Source organism: Mobula hypostoma, chromosome 20, assembly GCF_963921235.1.
Source record: "Mobula hypostoma chromosome 20, sMobHyp1.1, whole genome shotgun sequence".
In the NCBI taxonomy this organism is placed as follows: Eukaryota; Metazoa; Chordata; class Chondrichthyes; order Myliobatiformes; family Myliobatidae; genus Mobula; species Mobula hypostoma.
Genome location: NC_086116.1, coordinates 5,864,454 through 5,884,328, shown reverse-complemented (window position 1 = coordinate 5,884,328; position 19,875 = coordinate 5,864,454). Strand labels below are relative to the sequence as shown.

Here is a 19,875-nt window from a genome sequence, read left to right as displayed (position 1 = left end):
TTTATATTCTAGAGAAGTTGGTACAAAATAATTATTAAATGCATCTACCATTTCCTTGTTCCCATGGCTACACCTCCAGTATCATTTTCCAGCAGTCCAATGTCCATTCTTGCCTTTTACTCTACAGATAGCAGATAAAATTTTTGATAACCTCTTTTATGCTATTGGCTACCTTATCTTCATATTTCATTGCTTCTCTCCTTGTGGTTTTTTAATTGCCTTCTGTTGGTTTTTAAAAACTTTCCAACCCTGCTGCTTTCTCATGCCTCAGTAATTCCGTTTACTCCGCGGTAATGCTGATACATTTGACTTTAACTTCTGCTTCTCAAGCTGCAGGGTGAACGCTATCGTATTAACTGTAAATGTTCATATTGCTTTGATTTGCAAAACGATTTGTTTCTGTTTAGAAGGTGTACGACACGATTAGCTTTTAACAGCTCAGGTAGGCTGGAGACAGAAGCCGATTGCAAAATAACAAACAGCAAACACCTAAACACTGTTCGGCGAGAGGAGGAAGCATTCGGAGCAGTGGGCGGTATCATTGCATTAAAAATACGCAATGAAGAGACGAACGAAAGGGATAAGTGGAACAATCAAGCACTGTGTAACTGATACCTTGCTTCCGGTTAGTGACACGGAAAAAATAGAAATACTGTATTGCAAACATCAGATGGTGAAGTGACTGAAGGTAACGCTGATAAGAGTTACCCCAACGGGAGTTCATAATCAGTACAAAGGTCTAGTTGCTGCTTGTCGCAGGTGAGCCGCAGAGCGTTGCCAAGTGAACTCGCAGCGGACTTAACCTGTCGTTACTGCCCCTTTCGCCCAGTTCCCTGGCCTAGTCTCCTCCCTCAGTCTCCCCGGCTCCACCCCGCAGCCTAGTCTTGGACTCGCCGCCGCTTCCCCCTTGTTCGAGATTCTCTGCTCCGAGCCGGCGTCAGGAGCGGCAGTCGGATCTCCCTGGCAGCACAGAGCGGATCGAGGTTTGTGGATCTTACCCATTTGTGTGAAAGTGCTTTAAAAAGACAAAGTGTCCAAACGATTAGGCTAGGAAATGCTAGACAATCTGTGCTTTATGCTTAATCTTTGTCATTTGTGGTTTTGTTCAGTGTCAGGGTTAGGAGCGAGCCAGTTTAAACATATGCTTGGTTGGCCATTCACCGAGTCTGGGTACCGCTGGATTCGGACTGCACCCCCACACCATCCGCGGAGTGTCACACGGCTGCGGCACCGATTTCCACTCCAGCCGATTGCGTGACAGTCCGAGCGTTCGTTCTCCTCACAGGCGCAGGTGAAGGACCGCGGGACCCGGGACGTGATTCACATGAACACGGGGTTCGCTCCGGCGTCCCGGGAGAGAGCGTTAACCTGCCGACAACATCACTCTCAGAATAACTGACCAGCATCATGTTTTCAAAGTTTAGAGTAAATTTATTATCAAAGTACATCATCTACAATCCTGAGATTCATTTTCCTGCGGCAGCTCTCAATAAATCCAATGACCGTGGTAGAGTCCGCGAGAGACCGCACCAACAAGGCGGACAGCCTGCGTGCAAAAGACAACAAACTGTGCAAATCTAAAAAGAAAGAAAATAAATACATAAGCTAACAAATAAATAAGCAATAAATATCGAGAAAATGAGACGAAGAGTCATTGAGAGTGAATCGATGGATTGTGGGAAGAGTTAGTGACGGACAAGTGACCCCTCCGGTTCAAGAGCCTGATGGTTGAGGGATTGAACTTACTCCTGAACCCGGAGCTGCGAGTCCTGAGGCTCCTGTACCTTCTTCCTGCTGGTAGCAGCGAGAAGATTGCGTGCCCTGGGTGGTGGGGGTACCTGAGGATGGATGCTGCTTTCCTGCGACAGTGCTCTGTGTCGATGTGCCCGTGGGAATAATTTCATTTTTGAGTCCGTTTTCATATTCAACCGATTGTTTTCTTGAGCTAAACATGTTTGTAGGCTGATTTTATTTTAGAAACATTAAACCTTTTTGCAAGAAGGATCATGCAAAAAGATTTAATGTTATCACCATGGTGTTTGCCATAATTTATTGCTTTTGGGCTAGTTCTGGGATACTAAGCGAAGTGGAGTGGTTCCTGTTGTAAACAGAAGGTACTGAGTTCAGCTTCTGATCTGGGGCATTTTATCAGATACCAACCTCACCTGCTTAAAGCACAGCCAACTGACCGTCAAACAGACCCTACTCTTTGGACACCGGTACTGTATGTATTTTCTTGAGCACGTAGTGTCATATCAGAATGCAACATCAGTGATGAATTGGTTCTAGGGCGTGTGCCTCGAGTTGTCCGATGACCTGGACTTGCACTGCCTGTCAGCCTTGGTAGCTGGTAGTTTCTTGCGGCCCTTCGAGGCAGTTTGGTGTTGTGGCATTTGTTCTCTCAGATGCTCCCTGTAAGCTGTTGTAACAACTCCAGAGATCTAAAGATTGGCTTTATTTGTCACATGTACATTGTAACATACAGCAAAATACCTCATTTCTATCAGTGACCAACACAGTGCGAGGATTGTGCTGGGGCCATGCTTTCCAGTGCCAATATAGCATACCCATTCTTACTAAACCTAACCCATATCTGGAATCTGGAAGCACCCAGCGAAAAGCCAGGTGATCACTGGGAGAATGTACAAACTCCTTACAGACACTGGTGGGAATTGAACGATAATCGTTGGATATGTACTAGTGTCACACTAACTGCTGCACAAGTGGTGGAAGGTGAGGTCCCATGAATCCAAGGAGAGCTGGGTGGGTAGATTTGAAATTGTCTCGGACGTAGGAAGCCAAGGGTGGAGACTGAAGATTGCCTGTCAGTGTGGAGGTTGGTGACTTGTATTGTGCCACAGCGGCCGGTGCTGGGACCCTTGTTGTTTGTTATATATACACAACATTTGGATGCAAATGCACAAGGTCTGCTCAGCAAGTTTGCAAACTAAGGTGTTGTCATTGATAATGAAGAAGGTTATCCTTGATCAGTTAGGGAAGTGGGCTGAGGACTGGCAAATGGGTTTTAATACAGATAAGTGTGAGGTAACGCGTTTTGGAAAATCAAACCAAAGCGGGACTTGTCCTGTAAATAGTAGAGCACTATAGAGCATACTGGAACAGAGAGACTTTGGAGTGCAAGAGCATAGCTTGTTGAAAGTAGCAAAACAGGTAGACAGTGTAGTAAAAAGGCATTTAGCATGCTGTCCTTCGTCAGTCATAGCACTGAGTACAAGAATTGGGTCTCAATAGCCCCTTGTGCAATTGGATCCTGGATTTCCTCACTTGTAGACCCCAGTCAGTTCAGATTGGAAAAAACATCTCCTCCACAATCTCCATCAGCACAGGAGCACCACAGGGATGAGTACTTAGCCCCCCTGTTCCACTCGCATTACAACTACGACTGTGTGACTAAATACAGCTCCAACACCATATACACATTTGCTGATGACCCCACTGTTGTGGGCTGTATCAAAGGGGTGATGAATCAGCACACAGGAGGGAGATTGAAAACTTGTCTGAGTGGTGTCATAACAACAACCTCTCACTCAATGTCAATAAGACCAGGGAACTGATTGTAGACTTCAGGAGAGGGAAACCAGAGGTCCATGAGCCAGTAATCATCAGAGGGTCAGAGGTGGAGAGGGTCAGTAACTTTAAATTCCTGGGTCTCACTATCTCAGAGAGCCTGTCCTGGACCCATCATATAAATATTATTGCAAAGAAAGCACGACAGCACCTCTACTTCCTCAGGAGTCTGCTGAGGTTCGCCATGTCATCGAAAACCTTGGCAAATTTTGTATATATGTGGTGGAAAGTGTGCTGGCTGGCTGCATTACGATCAGGTATGGGAACACTAATGCCTTTGAGCAGAAAATCCTGAAAAAGGTAATAGATTCAGCCCACTGTATCACGGGTAAATCCCTCCCAAGTATTGAGCACATCTACATAAAACGTTGGCATAGAAAAGCAGCACCCATCAACAAAGACCCTCATCACCCAGGCCATGCTCTTTTCTTGCTACTGCCATCAGGCAGAGGAGCCATAAGACCATAAGACAAAGGAGCAGAAGTCAGCCATTCGGCCCATCGAGTCCGCTCCACCATTTTATCATGAGCTTATCCATTCTCCCATTTAGTCCCACTCCCCCGCCTTCTCACCATAACCTCAGGACTCACACCACCAAGTTCAAGAAAAGTTTCTACCCCTCATCCATCAGGCTCTTGAGCAAAAGGGGATAACTGCACTCATCTATCGACTCATTTAAAGATTCTGTTATATTGTTATTTAATGCTCATTATTTATTGCTATACATTTATATCTGTGACCCGGCTGGTGGCATAGTGGCATCAGTGCCGGACTTCGGGACGAAAGGTCCTGAGCTCAAATTACGAGCTGGTGACCTCTTTGGAAACTCACCCGGCAGAAGGCTGCTGTAACTTGGCTCGTACGCAGTTCCCCACTACGTCAGAGAGGCATGGAGGGAAATCGTCCGCTAACCAGAGAAACTCCAGATGCGATGTACCTTTGCTTTTTATTTATATCTGTATTTGCACAGTTTGTTTAGTTTACAGTTCACAATGTTTACAGCTACTGTGCTATGGATTTGCTAAGAATGCCCACAGAAAAAGAATTTCAAGGTTGTGTGTAGTGACATGAATATACTCTGATAATACATTTTTGAACTTTGAACTTTCATATTATGTAGTAGTTGTACAAATTTTTGGTGGGACCATATTTGGAGTACTGCATACAGTTTTGGTCACCCTGTTAAGGAAATATGCAATTAAACTGGAAAAAGTGCAGAAAAGATTTACAAGGATATTGCCAGGACAAAAGGGGACAAGTTATAGGGAGGCAGTAACTGGCTGGGTCTTCATTCCTTGGCACACAGGAGAATGAAGCATGAGAGGCAGTAGATAAGGTGGACAGTAACAGTCTTCCCCAGGGCAAAGGAGTCCAAAGCCAAGGAGCATAGATTTAGGGTGAGAAGGGAAAGAACTAAAAGGGACAAGAGGGTCAACTTTTTCCACACATGGAAGGTGAGTAGATCGAATGAGCTGCCTGAGGAAGATGTGGAAGGCTGGATTTGAATCTATGTGAATCGACTGTACCTCTTCCTGCAACTTTGATGTGTGTTGCTTGAATCTATGTGTACTAGTTTCTGGGACACAAAGACTAATGTCTACAGTCAAACTCAGGAGAAAAATCTCAGTGGTGAAAGAAATATCTGTGACCAAGTCTAGTCAACATGTTTGTCAAGTTTTGATTTTCAAGTTTATTGTCCTGGGCATACATATGCTGGGTATAAATGCCATAAAATTAGATTTTTGCAACTGCAGCACAGTAAATTACAAACATAACAACATAAGTTGCATCAAGCTAAAGTAACATAAATTATGCATGCATGACAGAATATCAAAAGAAAATGAAGGATCATTAGTGCAAGTTGAAGGAAATATAATCCGATGTGGAATCAGGGCTTTTCATGTTGTTTCAAAAACCTGATGGCAGTGAAGGAGAAGCAGTTATTGAACCATGAGGCGCGAGTCTTCTGGCTCCTGTAGCTCCTGCTGAGGGAAACAATGAGAAGGTCCTGATGGTGGAAATGAGAAGGTCCTGATGGTGGAAATGAGAAGGTCCTGATGGTGGAAATGAGAAGAGTCTTGATGGTGGCAATGAGAAGGTCCTGAGGGAAGCAATGAGAAGGTCCTGAGGGAAGCAATGAGAAGGTCTTGATGGTGGAAATGAGAAGGTCTTGATGGTGGAAATGAGAAGAGTCCTGATGGTGACAATGAGAAGGTCCTGATGGTGGCAATGAGAAGGTCCTAATGGTGGCAATGAGAAAGTCCTAATGGTGGAAATGAGAAGGTCCTGATGGTGGAAATGAGAAGGTCCTGAGGGAAGCAATGAGAAGGTCCTGATGGTGGCAATGAGAAGGTCCTAATGGTGGAAATGAGGAGAGTCCTGATGGTGGCAATGAGAAGGTCCTGATGGTGGCAATGAGAAGGTCCTAATGGTGGAAATGAGGAGAGTCCTGATGGTGGAAATGAGGAGAGTCCTGATGGTGGCAATGAGAAGGTCCTAATGGTGGAAATGAGGAGAGTCCTGATGGTGGAAATGAGGAGAGTCCTGATGGTGGCAATGAGAAGGTCCTGATGGTGGCAATGAGAAGGTCCTGATGGTGGAAATGAGAAGAGTCCTGATGGTGGCAATGAGTAGGTCCTGATGGTGGGGATCTTAAATGATGGATATTACCTTCAAGAGTCATTGCCTCCTGTAGATGCCCTCGTTGGTGGGGAGAGTTATACCCTTAATGGAACTGGCTGAGACCACCTCTTGTGGTCCTATACATTACAGTTCCTAAACCAATATATGATGCAACCAGTCAGAATGCTTCCAACTGTACATCTGTAGAGGTTTGTCAGGGTCTTTGGTGACAGGCCAAATCAGTTTAAACTTCTATGGAAGTAGAGATGCTGGTCCGCCATCTTCATGGTTGCATCTGTGTTTTGGGCCTTGGAGAGATCCCCTGCATTGTTGACACTCAGAGATGTGGAGCTTGTCATCCTATCCACCATAAACCCTTCAATGAGGACAGGTGCATGTTTGCCTGACTTCGCCCTCCTAAAGTCCGCAATCACTTCCTTAAATGTTCAGTTCAAGGTTGTTGTTTCGGGACCTATTGACCTTTCTCATTCCGGTACACCTCCTTATCACCAAGTGTGATTCTGCCAGCACCACCGATATCATCAGCAAATTTGTAGATGTCTTTGGAGCTCTGCTTAGCCACAGAATAATAGCCATAGAGAACGTAGAGCATACAGCCCAGAGGTGCATTGATGGTCAGTGACGAGGAGATGATTGTCATATGCACGTGTATATACAAATAGAATGAAAAACTTGATTGCAGCAGGATTAGAGACACAATATTCATAAGAAAAACATAAATTATATAAGCAAGAGCACAATTTGAATAGAAAGTCAAAATCTATTGCAGTGCAAGGTGATCAAGCTCTCTTCTAAGGAGATACAGGATCTTGAAGATGCACAGTGTTTTAGGAACAGCTTCTTCCATTCTGCCAACAGATTTCTGAATGGACCATGACCTCATGAACACTACCTCAGTACATTTGCTCTCCTTTGCACTACTTACTTAATTTTAATATATTTCCTTATCATGATTTATAGTATATTTTACATATTGCACTGTAGTGCTGCTGCAACAACCCATTTCATGACATACGTCGGTACGGTAATAATAGGCCTGATTCTGAGAGTGGTGCTGTATCAAGGAAGTGATTAGAGTTGTGCAGGTTGGTTCAAGAACTAAATGGGTGAAAGGAAGTAGCTCCTCTTCAAGCTGTTAGTGTGGGGCTTCAGGCTTCTTTACCAAGGACAATCTCTAAGCTTTATATTGCCTGAGCAGCTGTTAATATGCTGTCAATATGTGGCATATGTGACTGGAGCAGTTCAGAAGCACCTTATCAAAGGCAATTAAGGATGGGCAGTTAAATGCTGGCTGAGCCTGTAAAGTCCACATCACTTGAATAAGTATTGTGGAAAAAAAGATTATTATCACCTAGAGCATAAAGTAACATAAAGTAAACCCATGACAGAATATGATTTTTTGCCTCTGTTGCATTCTGTATTTGGATTCTTTAATGTTGAAACCATCATGTGAGTAGTTATACAGCCAGGGTTACGCAAGGTTGTCATCAGTTCTTTAAAGAAAATGTAAAGTATTTAATAATTTGAGATGTAACCTGCACCATATCTATTGCCATAATCTTAAAGCTGTAATACTCTGAGAGGTGTTTAGGAACTTTGAGTTTATATGGTAAAGTGAAATGGGTAATAATGGTATTTGCTGTTCAGATCCATGAGAGAGATATAGAATTGACTGTTAAACCATATAAAGTCAAAATTACCCTTTTCTCACCTTTGATCATTTGCTTATATGCTGTTCTATTTAATTGGCACCAGGCTCTTTAGAGAAAAGCTATTTAATGTCTCTTTCAATTGTATTTGGATGGCCAAGCATTCCGTGCGGTTGTTCATCTAGGCGTGGCTCTTAATCTAAAGTAAGAAATCTAGACTGGTTTTTGCGTCAGTATGTAATCACATTTGGTTTGATTTTATAGTTTTGCATTTGACTACAGTAGTAACTAGTGCCTGCAGTTGTTGGAAAGCTTTGGGAATGTCAAAAAGTAAGTCATTCTCTAGAATCCATCCCTTGCTTATGTAGTCATTATATCAGAATTGAATCAGGTTTACTATCACCAGCATGTGTCGTGAAACTTGTTATGTAGTCCTGTGGGCCAGCTATTTCAGTAACCTGTGAACTTCATGATGCTGGGGTTGGGAGACCCAGCAGTGAACATCAGGAAGAGTGAAATGCACTCTTATCTTATTTACGCTTCCCCTTATTATCTTAAACTTCAGTCAGATCACAGTAGCTTAAATTCCAAGGAGGATAGCCAGTTTTGATGATCCCTCCTTGCATTCTAATGCTTGCTGCACTCACTTTCAAACCAAATATCCTTCCTACGGTGTGATGCCATGGTACGCCAGAATTATAGTATTGTGCTCCATCCACTAGATAGAAGAACTACCTCTTAGTAAGAAATTGGAGTTAGCTTCTATTTCTGATATTCTTTGTGAACCCCAACCATAAATAATTCCTCTTCCCCATCACCCAAAGTCTCTGGGCATCTTCTGGTTTGGCATTTCCTGCTTCTAGTTTTCCACTACTTAGGAAGCACTGTGTCTGTGACACTCTTAGATTGAAAATGAATAATCTCATAATTACATGGGTTCAGATCCATTGACCGCAATTTTTTCCCCACTTGCTCTGTCTGCTAAAACCCCTTTTGTAACTTTGTTTCCCCTCACAAATATTTACAGTTCTGTCTATTTTAGCATTATTAGTGAACTTGGATATGTGGCCCCTTTTCCCACCACACCATTTATAAACATGGTTACGATGCATCCTGCCAAACAGTGAAAGACAGCTAATGGTGTTCCTTTCTCCATAGAGGCCGTCTGAATTTCTGAGTACCTCCAACATTTTAGTTTAGTTACAGGCCTGTAAACTGTGTACTTGCCTTTAACCTTCCTTCTGTATGTTTGGTATGTTGCCTTCAATTTTCAAATCTAATATTTATTAATGATATAGGAGCCTATTGAGTCTATCTATGTTGGCTCTCTGAGCTACTCCATCAATTTCATTCTCCCACATTTTCTCCAGGTTATTCACTCTCACCTTCCCATTAACTTCCCCTGAATCACCAACCACCCTCCTACCTTGGGGATAATTTACACTGATTTATTAGTGACCTACCAACCTGCATGACATTGCAACACACAGAGGAAACCCACATGGCCACAGAACAACGTAAAAACTCCACGATGATGGCATAGAAGTCAGGATTCAACCAGGTTGCTGGAGCTGTCAGGCTCCACCACAGTGACACCCATCCCATTCTTTTATCTTCATTTTTATTTAACGTTGCCTGCTGGAAGTCCTAGATATCATTTGCTGCCTACTTCAATCACCTATTCAAAATATTGTGTCAGGTTAGGCAGCTTGATCTGCAAAACCTAGGCCAACCATTCTGTGCAGCAGGAACTTTACAAAGTATTCTGTCACTTTAGTTGTAGGATCCCGTTGTGAGGCAGACTGAAAATCAGGTTGAGTGGTGCCACAGCAACAACTTCTTACCTGACATCAGCAAAATCAAAGAGCTAATTAACAACTACAGAAGGACGAAACCAGAGGTCCATAAGCCAATCGTTAATTGAGGAACGGAGGTCGAGAGGATCAGTAGCTTTAAATTCCTTGGCATCAACATATCCGAGGATCTATCCTGGGACCAGTGCACAAGTCTCATCACAAAGAGTGCACAAGAATGCCTCTACTTTGCGTAGGTTTGTCATGTCACCAAAACCTTTGACAAACTTCTGCAGTTGCATAGTGGAGCATATCTGACCTGGTTGCATCACAGCCTAGTATAGAAGCACCAATGCTCTGGACAGAAAAGTGGTGGATACAGTCTAGTCCATCACAGGCAAAGCATCCCCTCAGCCCCCATCAGTGAGCACATTTACAAGGCCCATTCCCATCGAGGACTCCCACCATCCAGATCATGCTCACTACTATCATTCTTACTACTACCATTGGACAGGAGGTACAGAAGCCTTGGGTCCCAGACCACTAGGTTCAGGAACAGTTATTACCCTTGCAACCATTAGACTCCTGAACCGAAGTGGTTAACTTCACTCACCAGTGCTCTGAACTGATTCTGTGATCTGCAGTCTCACTTTCAAGGGCTCTTCACAGCTCATGTTCTCAGTATGATTTTTATTGGCGCAGTTTGTCTTTTGCACACTGGTTTTGGTCAGCCTTTGTTTATATATAGTTTTTTGTAAAAATCTGTTGTATTTCTTTATTTTCCTGTAAATGCCTGCAAGAAATTGAACCTCAAGAGAGAATATGGTAACATATACGTACTTAAATAATAAATTCACTTTGAACTTGAACTTTGAAGGGTAATTGATCTGGGCAACGCATTTAGCTGATTTATTTTTCTCTATTTCATTATATATTTGTTTCAAATTATTTAATGCATGTTAGAATATTTTCCACTATTTAGATTAATTTCAGCTATTTTAAATGTGGAAATGATGAGGTAAGCATTTGACTGCAGGGTGATTGGGGGCCGCTCAGTCATGAAAGTGAATGTGGTCAAAGGGGTTCGTGTGGGGAGGGCAGTTAACTCGGACGATGATGAACAAAGATCTGGGCATAGCACTAACCTCAATGCCGTAATGGTCTAACGGGCAGACAACCAGGCCATCTGTAAATACAAGATTCTGCAGATGCTGGCAACCCAGAGTAACACACGCAAAATGCCAGAGGAACTCAGCAGGTCAGGCAGCATCCCGATGAAGGGTCTTAGCCCAAAACATTGACTGTTTATTCCTCTCCATTGACGCTGCCTGACCTGCTGAGTTCCTCCAGCATTTCGTGCAACCAGACAAACTACCCAGTGGGTGCCTGGGGTGGTGGTAGTGGCAGTTACGTTGGGGAATGTTTAAGAAATGTTTAGCTAGGCACATGAATGAGGGAAATGGGAGGAAATGGACAGTGTGTAGCAGAAGGGTTTAGTTTAGTTGGCAATTTGAGTACTAACTTAATTGGTTTGACTCAATTTTCTGGGCTGAAGGGCCTGTTTCTGTACTTTACTGTTCAATGCAAAGAAATATTTAGTACTGCACTAAACCAATATGCACTTGTAAAAGACTAAAGCTTAATTATCTATCGATGAGCAAATGAAGCTTTTAACAAAAAAGGAATGCAAACATCAATCTAGTCTTTCTGACCTCGGGATATCTCAAAGCACTTCACTGTCAATCAAAAAGTAGTCGCTATTTCACTGTAAGAATCATGGCGGCCAACTTACATCCAGCAAGTTTCAACTGTGTAATGATGCCATAAGGTCTGTTTGTGATGCAAAATATATTTTATTATCAAAGTACATACATTACCATATACAGCCCTGAGATTCATTTTTATGGGCATACTCAACTAATCTATAGAATAATAACTCAAATAGAATCAATGAGAGACCACCCAACTAGGGCGTTCAACCAAAGTGCAGGTGACAACAAACTGCAAATACAAAAAGAAGAAACAATAATAATGAATAAACTATAAATATTGAGAACATGAGATGAAGAGTCCTTGAAAGTGAGTCTATTAGTTGTGATTCCCCGGCTATTCTGCTGATATTTTACATTACCCATTACGCCCTATCTGAAACTGCAGCTCTCTGTTGACACGCTACTGTTACGTTGTTTGAGCTGCACACTGGGTTTTGCAGACGGACTTTAACCTTCCAACCTGAAGTTGGTTCAGCAACTTCTCAGCCAAAGTGGTAAAAAGAGCTATTACTAAATTCAGCCATCTACCTCTACTTGCAGTTTACCAGCAGAGTGTGAAGGTAGCAGAAGCCAGGAATAAAATCGTGAATGAAAAACTCAGAAGGGAATAAATTCAATCCAGGGGATTAGGGAGATAAAAAATCAGATCAAGTCTATTATGAGCAAGACAATGAATAGTAAACACTTTCTCCTCTTACTAACAGTGAGTTAAAAATACTTCCCTTGACTATGGCAGAAATAATGTCGAACATAAAACACTGCAGCTCAGGAAGAGGCCACCTGGCCCACGATGTCTGTGCTGAACACAAAGCCAAATTAAACTAAATCTCTTCTTCTCACACTTAATCCAAATTTCTCTATTTTCTGCTTGGTCACACGTGTATCTAAAAACCCTCTTAATTGCCGCTATTGTACCTGCTTCCTACACTTGACAGCCCGTTTCACACCCCCCCGCAATTCTTTGTACATTGAAGAAAGGCTTATCCTGCAGCTCCACTCGAATTTCCTCTCTCTCACCTTCAGTTTGCTGAGGGAAGTCAGCTTCTTGCTGTGATGTGGGGTGGGCTGTGTGCTGTGTAGTGGTATGAAAGTCTGCAGTGTCTGCAGTGCATGGATTGGGTACTTTGATGATGCTGGGGCCTTGATAATCTGATATTCTTTCACAACCGCACTCCAAGGACTTGTGTGGAGTATGATAGAACTGCATAGAGACCATTCCTAGACGATCGACATGATAATGGGGACGTGGGGGGGGCGGGTGGAGGCAGTGAGAAACAGGAAGGGATCGTGGATGGGACATTCGGGACACAGGGACAGACAGGATACTGATGGGGTGAATGATGGCCCAAGGGTGTCTACGGGAAGTTCAGAAAATGAAAGGTGCTCTGAGAATCGTGGGAGAGGGGTTGAGGCATTGGAAAGGTTGAGAGTGAATTCTGATGTGATTGTGGGGAAGGAGACCGGACCTGACTGAGGGTGGAAGGAGGTGGTGGGGGAAAAGTACTGAGGAAATGCTCAGGAGAAGCCAGGCAAGTAGTGGGGACCCTCCAGGCCATAGCTGATGAGGAGGGTTGTTGAGGACAGGAGGGAAAGAGGTGGAGGTGATCACTACGGGTATGAAAGTTAAGGAACTTGCACTGACAGGGACCAATGTGTGATTCCTCCAGCCTAGTGCCTTTTGTAAGCTCTAGAGCAGGCTTCAAGCCTCTGTTAAGTCTTTGCGATTCCCGCCCTACCTTACTTCTGTCCTTCGTCCACCCGGATCTCTCCCTAATCTCATCCCGATCACTAGGTTAGTTTTCTTCCAGCTGCAATCATCTCTGTGGCTGTCTGTTCTTGAGCCTTGTGTTTTCCATAGATTTTAGGGCAGGATGATCGTGTAGTGGTTAGCATAACACTATTACAGCACCAGTGACCCAAGTTCATTGCCCATCACTGTCTGTAAGGGGCTTGTATGTTCTCACAATGAGTTTCTTCCGGGTGTTCCAGTTACCTACCATATTGCAAAGACCTATGGTTAATTGGTCACAAGGGCGTAATTGGACGATATGGGCTCGTTCAGCCAAAGGGCCTGCTATCACGCCAAGTCTCTAAATGAAGTGCCAGTCATTCATTGTCTGCCCATTGGTATTGCCACATTTGCTCAGTTAGATGTGTGCATGTACACAGCAGATGCACAGAGGACTAGGATCGAGCACGTGAACATGCATTGCTTATGCTTGGAGACCAGAATTTGTATTGTGCTTGACCAGGATCGAAACCTGTGCTGGCTTTGTGAGAGATTCAGCAGTAACAGTCGATCCTGCAAGGGCCCAGTGTATGCTTTGTCCGCCTAAATGAGGGACACAAAGTTCACAATTGAACTGCTGCCTTGTAGTTCCAGCAACCCTGGTTCGATCCTGACCTCTGGAGTTTGCCTGTTCCCTCTATGACTCTGCAAGGTTCCTCTGAATGCTCCAGTTTCTTCACATGTCACAAACTGGGGATGATTGATTTCAAAGGAACATTTAATGTCAGAGAAGTGTATACAATATACACCCTGAAATGCTTTTTCCTTTGCAACCATCCACGAAAACAGAGGAGTGCCTCAAAGAATGAATGACAGTTAAATGTTAGAACCCCAAAGTCCTCCCCCCAGCTCCCCTCCCTCCCGCGTGTAAACAGCAGCAAGCAACAATCCCACCACCCCCCCACTGGCAAAAAAAGCATCGACACCCGCCACAGAGCACTCAAGCGTGAGCAAAGACACAGACTTGCCGTACTCCAAAGACTACTTGTTCACCCGGCATTTGACATACCACAGGCTCTCTCTCTCCCTAATAAGGGAGAAGGAGATGTCTCCATTTCACAACGAGAGCGGAGACGTAACAAACAATTAGCTGGTTTACGATGTTAAAAGTCCGTCGCGTCGCTCATTCCAGGCTCTGTGCCCAAAGGTCTCAGTTCTCTGGGCACACAGCTGTAGATCTTCCGACTCCCACGACACATCGACCTCTTGCCAGGACGCCGACCTCCGATTCCCCTCCCCCCCCACCCCCCGAGCCACAAAATCTCAGACCTCCGAAGGCAAGCGAAGCTCTTCGGCTGCACCCTTGGCACATTGAATAACGGCCAGTCGTGAAACCCCGAGAGCGGGTCCCATTCCCGCAAAGAACCAAAGTCAGCATGTAACTCCAGGTCAGGGTCTTCAGAAGAACCCTGAAAGGGAAAACTTGAGATATTAAAGATAGAAATAGAGCTGTTTCCGCAGATGCAAGCGAAGGAGTCCCGTTAGGTGCTATTGACTCTCATAGTTTTATTAGTGACTGTAAAATACCCCTGGTGTGTAGCTGAGTGGTAGAATCGGGGGGCGGGGGGAGTTGATGAGAGTAAGAGAAAAATAAAATGGGGTAACATGCTCGATGGTTAGCAGTAACTGGGTGGGCCGAAGTGTTTGTTTCCATGCTGTGTGACTCATTGGATAAAGGATAGTTACAGATTGAGTAGTAGTAGAGTAGTTAACCGAGTTAACCTGGAGCAGGTTTGTACATCAGGGGACTGGTTCAAAATCCTATTATGGTAGTTGTTGAATCTAAATCTTGTTCTTAATCTGTAATTAAGAAAAAGACACAACTATTGCCCAGTAGTGATGAGGGACAAAGCAACTGCTTTACCGATGACCTTCAGAGAGGAAATTTGGCATCCTTACTCATGTGACCTATTTGGTACCCCTCCTCACTCAGTATTGTGGGTTGACTGTTAAATGGTCATCCAGGTCCCTGAATTGTACCACAGCCTTGAGGCTAAGACAGAGAAAGAGATCTCCAAACCCACCAGCAAGGCAGCACCACCATAAGGAGGTATCGAGCAGGGCCACCCCTGCGGACGTTCAACATTGACCCCATGATTTCATAGTATCAGGTCAATAATCTTCCAGTTTGCACTGACTCACTGTTACACCGTCGTATTGCTACAGCCTTACTAAGTTTAGAATGGACACGCAGCTCAACTTTGATTATTCCTCAACAGCAAAAGAAATGTATATTACCATAATCTGTAACTTATTGTGGAAGAAGGAAGTTGGCGTTCTAAGGGATTAACAGGGTAAATAAGACCAAAAGACATAGGGACAGAATTGGGCCATTTGGCCCATCGAGTCTGCTCCACCATTCCATCATGTTCCTCTCAATACCATTCTCCTACCTTCTCCCCCTAACCTTTGACCCCCATACTAAGCAAGAACCTATCAACTTCACTTTAAATATTCCTAATGACTTGGCCTCCACAGCCGTCTGTGGTAATGAATTTCACAGATTGATCCACCCTCTGGCTAAAGATATTCCTCCTCACCTCTGTTCAACAGGGACATCCTTTTATCTGAGGCTGTGCCCCCTGGGTCTAGACTCCCAGGAGGATGCTAAAGGAAGCATCCCCTCCATGTCTGCCTTATCTAGACCTTTGAATATTTGATAGGTTTCAATGAGATCCCCCACCCATTTTCCTAAACTCCAGTGAGTATGGGCCCAGAGGCAGAGATGCTTCCACTTGTGGGAGCATCTTGATCAAGAGGGTGTAGTTACAGGGTAATTAATACTGAGGCCTTTGAAGAGAAGGCATTGGAACTGTGGAGGATAGATCACTAGGAGCACTCAAAGAGCAGGTAGGTAGACGTTTGAAGGACCGGGGAATTGAAGGGTATGTGGAACTGGGACTGAGGAGGAACTGAGAACTGGATCAGATCAGCCATATTGAATGGTGGGACAGGCTTGAGGGGCTGAGTAGTCCAATCCTACTTTCTTGTATTCTGGAATACAATCTTCTATCTTAAACTTAATGTGAGTAGGAATGAAGGATCTTGCCCTGAAATGTCAGATCTTTATTCTTCTCCAAAGATGCTGCCGGACCTGCTGAGTTCCTCCAGTATTTTGTGTGTGTGTGTGTGTGTGTGTGTGTGTGTGTGTGTGTGTTACTCTGGATTTCCAGCATCTGCGGAAACCCTTGTGTCACAGGAGGAGGCTATTTGTCATATTGGGTCTACGTCGGCTGTCTGGGGAACAATCCCACTACTCCCATTTCCTGACCCCTTGTTTCTCTGTATCCCTGTGACTCATCCATTCTCCTTCACATGCCCAACAATGTTGTAGGAAGCCAGCCAATGAAAGTGGGATATTCATTGAACCTCTTTAACTTTCCATGGCATGAGTACAGAAACTTTGCATTATATAATTAAATGTATAGGTTGATGTTTCAAGTGAATTATTTACATAGTTCCTTAAAAAGAGAACTTTTAGATCTGGGTGTCTGAGACTACTGAAGTAACCAAGTGTTTGGTACAGGTTCGTGCTGGCCTATTCTGACCATTGTATCCATTTTGAGATAACTTAACATACCTGTACGTAGTCAGGACCATAGTCAGCAGTTGTTAGTATTTGAATCTTGGTTTATTTCAACAATGGGCTTTTTAGGAGCTCAGTTGCTGATAGCTTGTAGTCTCTAAGAATGGTCAGAGACTGGGTGGAATTACAAACTTTGGGACAGCAATTTTGGAAGATTACCGTTGAAGAACATCTAAAATTATTGGTCAATGATGTGATATTTACCTGTGACGAACACTTTAAAGAGTTAAAAATAGTCTTCAAACTGCCAAAGTAGCTTCAGCAGCTAGGACATTACAAACAAGTGTCCTAGATTTATATCAGTGATTATGATGGTGCAGACTAGACACACATTTCCATTGTTCGGTGTTGTCTTGGACAAGAACATTAACTTGATAAAAATTGAGAGACAGAAGAGAAATACAAGAACTATATAGAATCGTATTCCTTTAAAAGCAAAAATATAAAAATTAAATTATGATATAATCTTGTTTACTCAAAATGAAACTTTAGTTTCTGTGGTCAGCTTGTTCCTTTTAAAAGTCCTAATTTCGTATTTATTGTAGAAATAAGAGCACAAATGTACTTACGGCCGCTTTCCCGATGACTTTGCTGAAGAATCTGGGGCTTGGGTATCCCGGCTCTCGAGCCTAGTTTGCTTGCTCCAACCAACTCACAGTCACCACTTTCCAAAGAACATGGAGCCAAAGTCTCACACAAAGCAATGAAAAAACGTATAAAGTGTGTTGAAGAATGTTACTTTACAGTAGCATGTACGTACCCAGTGTTCACTTGGTCTTATCTCCTTAGATACTGCAAAGCAAACCATTAAACTTACATAATGTTGCATGCCTTAAAGCATATCTTTCTCTGAAACAGGTGCGGCTTCGCAAGTAATGAATCATGGAAGTCAGTGTGCCAAATCTGCCCTGTGGGACCTATCTGGAAACATGGGAACAAGGATGTGAGGTGATGAATTTAGGAGGTGATGAAAACCTTTTTCAAGAGAATAATGGTTTGAAAGACAATCAGGATGCCTGGAAGCACAACGCTGAGGTACAGACAAGTCCACCTCAGACGGAAAACCAGACTCAAATGGAAAGTCAATGTAATGGGAAAATGGCGAACTCTCAGACAATACCCATCTTTACGTATTCTTTCAGCCCAGATCAGGAGGTTTCCCAAAGCCCTTGCTTTCAGTTTGACAGGTTAGCTCCCGCCAGGGTCTCCTTGTCTCCATCTCTTCAGAAAATGAGACGAAAGATGTTGATACCTCAGCCGTTACGGGAATTCTGGAAGGCAGAGAGTCCACTCAGTGACGCTGTGGACCCCACACTGTCTGATAACTCACAGAGCCCAAGTCCAGCTGGCCAGTCCACAAGTGCGCAAACGCCATCAGGCAAGGAGATGCTGGAACTGCCACAACAGCCCGAGGACTGTGTGCAAAGTGTCGAAGGCCCTTTGGCTGCAAGTCATCAAAAGACTGACTGGGTACCGAGCGCCCATCAGACTGAAACAAGCACTCCTCTGTGGGCACGGCGAAGAGGTGATTGCCAGCAGGTTATGCTGGACAATCTGAAGCAGGTAAAACCACACGTTCTTCCTTTTAATTCCATTGGTAAAACTCAAACACGTTCATCCTACACGTGCAGCAAAACCCTCTTTGCTTTAGCACTTCTTGTATTTGGTCTTTCTCCATTATTTTCATGACTGCAGGTGAATGGCTTGAATGACTTGGTCACTTGGAAGCTAGTGATCCTTTGCTGGGATATGATTCCCTGGCTACAACAAATTTAAATGTGAACACCGGCATTTTTTCTTGGTGGGCTTTCTGGACAAAGTAATCTTGCCCTTAACCTCTGGCCCACTTCCAAAAATCCAGGATCAACTTGATTCAGCATAGATACTTACATGTGTTAGAATTCGCTGTGATGTTTTGGTCAGGGCAAGACATGCTACAAAAAACAATTATAAAGAATAAAAAAATTAAAAATGAATTATATACTGTATAAATTTTGGGAAAAAAGCTAACAAGGTTAAAGGTTAAAGGATGGCCGTGGAATCAACTTTGCAGGTATAAATAAATTCCAGCATATATTTACAATGTCGACAGCATTATTGACAGTGGCTTAAAGAGTCAACAGAGCAGGGCAATGATGGGGGTGATAGATAGAGAGGGGTGGGGTGTAACTAGTATGATTAACTATCAGGTTAACTGTCTGGGGGTGGGGGAAGCCAGTTCAGAAACTTCCATTTAGGCTTGTTGGGGAATGAGCAGGGTGAAGTAATTGATTAGGATCTTCTGGGAGTAAATGTTTAAACCGGTTGCATCTCCTCATTACTTGCTCACAGTTGGGATAAATTCATGGGATTTTCTCACAAAATTTTGTACCAGAGTAATGTGACTCTATGGTCTCTCATGTCCATGTTGGTCGAAACAAAAGAATTCTGTTCCCAGCTCTCCAAGTGTCATCCACATATCTTTTTAAATATGGTAAGGGTCTTTGCCTCCAACATCTTTTCAAGCAGCTCCTTCTAATCTTCTGGTCCTGGTAAATTCTTTTATCATTCATTGAACAATGAGATATCCTGGCTCTTTGATTTTACAAGAGGGTTTGAGCACAATGGCATAGTTTCCTTGCTGAGATTAAATAGACCGATGGAAAGACCACACCTGGAAAATTATATTACAATCTGGAATCCCAACCTAAAGATGGTGTGCTTGCAACAGAGGGAATGCAATGAAATTTCCCCGGATTGGTCAGGTGCATGGATTAAGGATTTGTAAGGTTATGGGTCAAATGCTGGAAAATGAGACTAGGTTGGATGGGCCATGGTGGTTAGCATAGACCAGTTGAGCTGAGGGGCTGTGTAACTCTCTGACTCCATTGATTCCTGAAATGGAAAGATTGGTCTGTGAGAAGAGATTCGACCTGTACTCCCTGGAGTGTAGAAGAATAAGCGATGGTCTTATTGAAATGTACAAAATGTTTATGGGCAGTTGCAGGAAAGGTGCAACTTCCTGGCTATTTAAAATGTTCAATACTGAAAATGCATTAAGCAACTGAATGAGAAA

At 43.5% G+C, this 19,875-nt stretch overlaps 1 protein-coding gene across 4 annotated transcripts in view; it reads left to right on the top strand.

Moving 5' to 3' along the window:
- The first annotated feature begins 512 nt into the window (after nt 1–512).
- Nucleotides 513–19,875, top strand: part of plekhg7 (pleckstrin homology domain containing, family G (with RhoGef domain) member 7) — a 111,452-nt gene continuing 92,089 nt past the window's right edge. For 2 of the 4 annotated variants that reach the window (XM_063072304.1, XM_063072301.1), the window contains exons 1-2: nt 643–983; nt 17,679–18,383. In XM_063072304.1, coding sequence (XP_062928374.1) covers nt 17,703–18,383 — 681 coding nt within the window. In that variant the 5' untranslated portion in view covers nt 643–983; nt 17,679–17,702. The other 2 variants (XM_063072302.1, XM_063072303.1) reach the window with 2 other exon arrangements.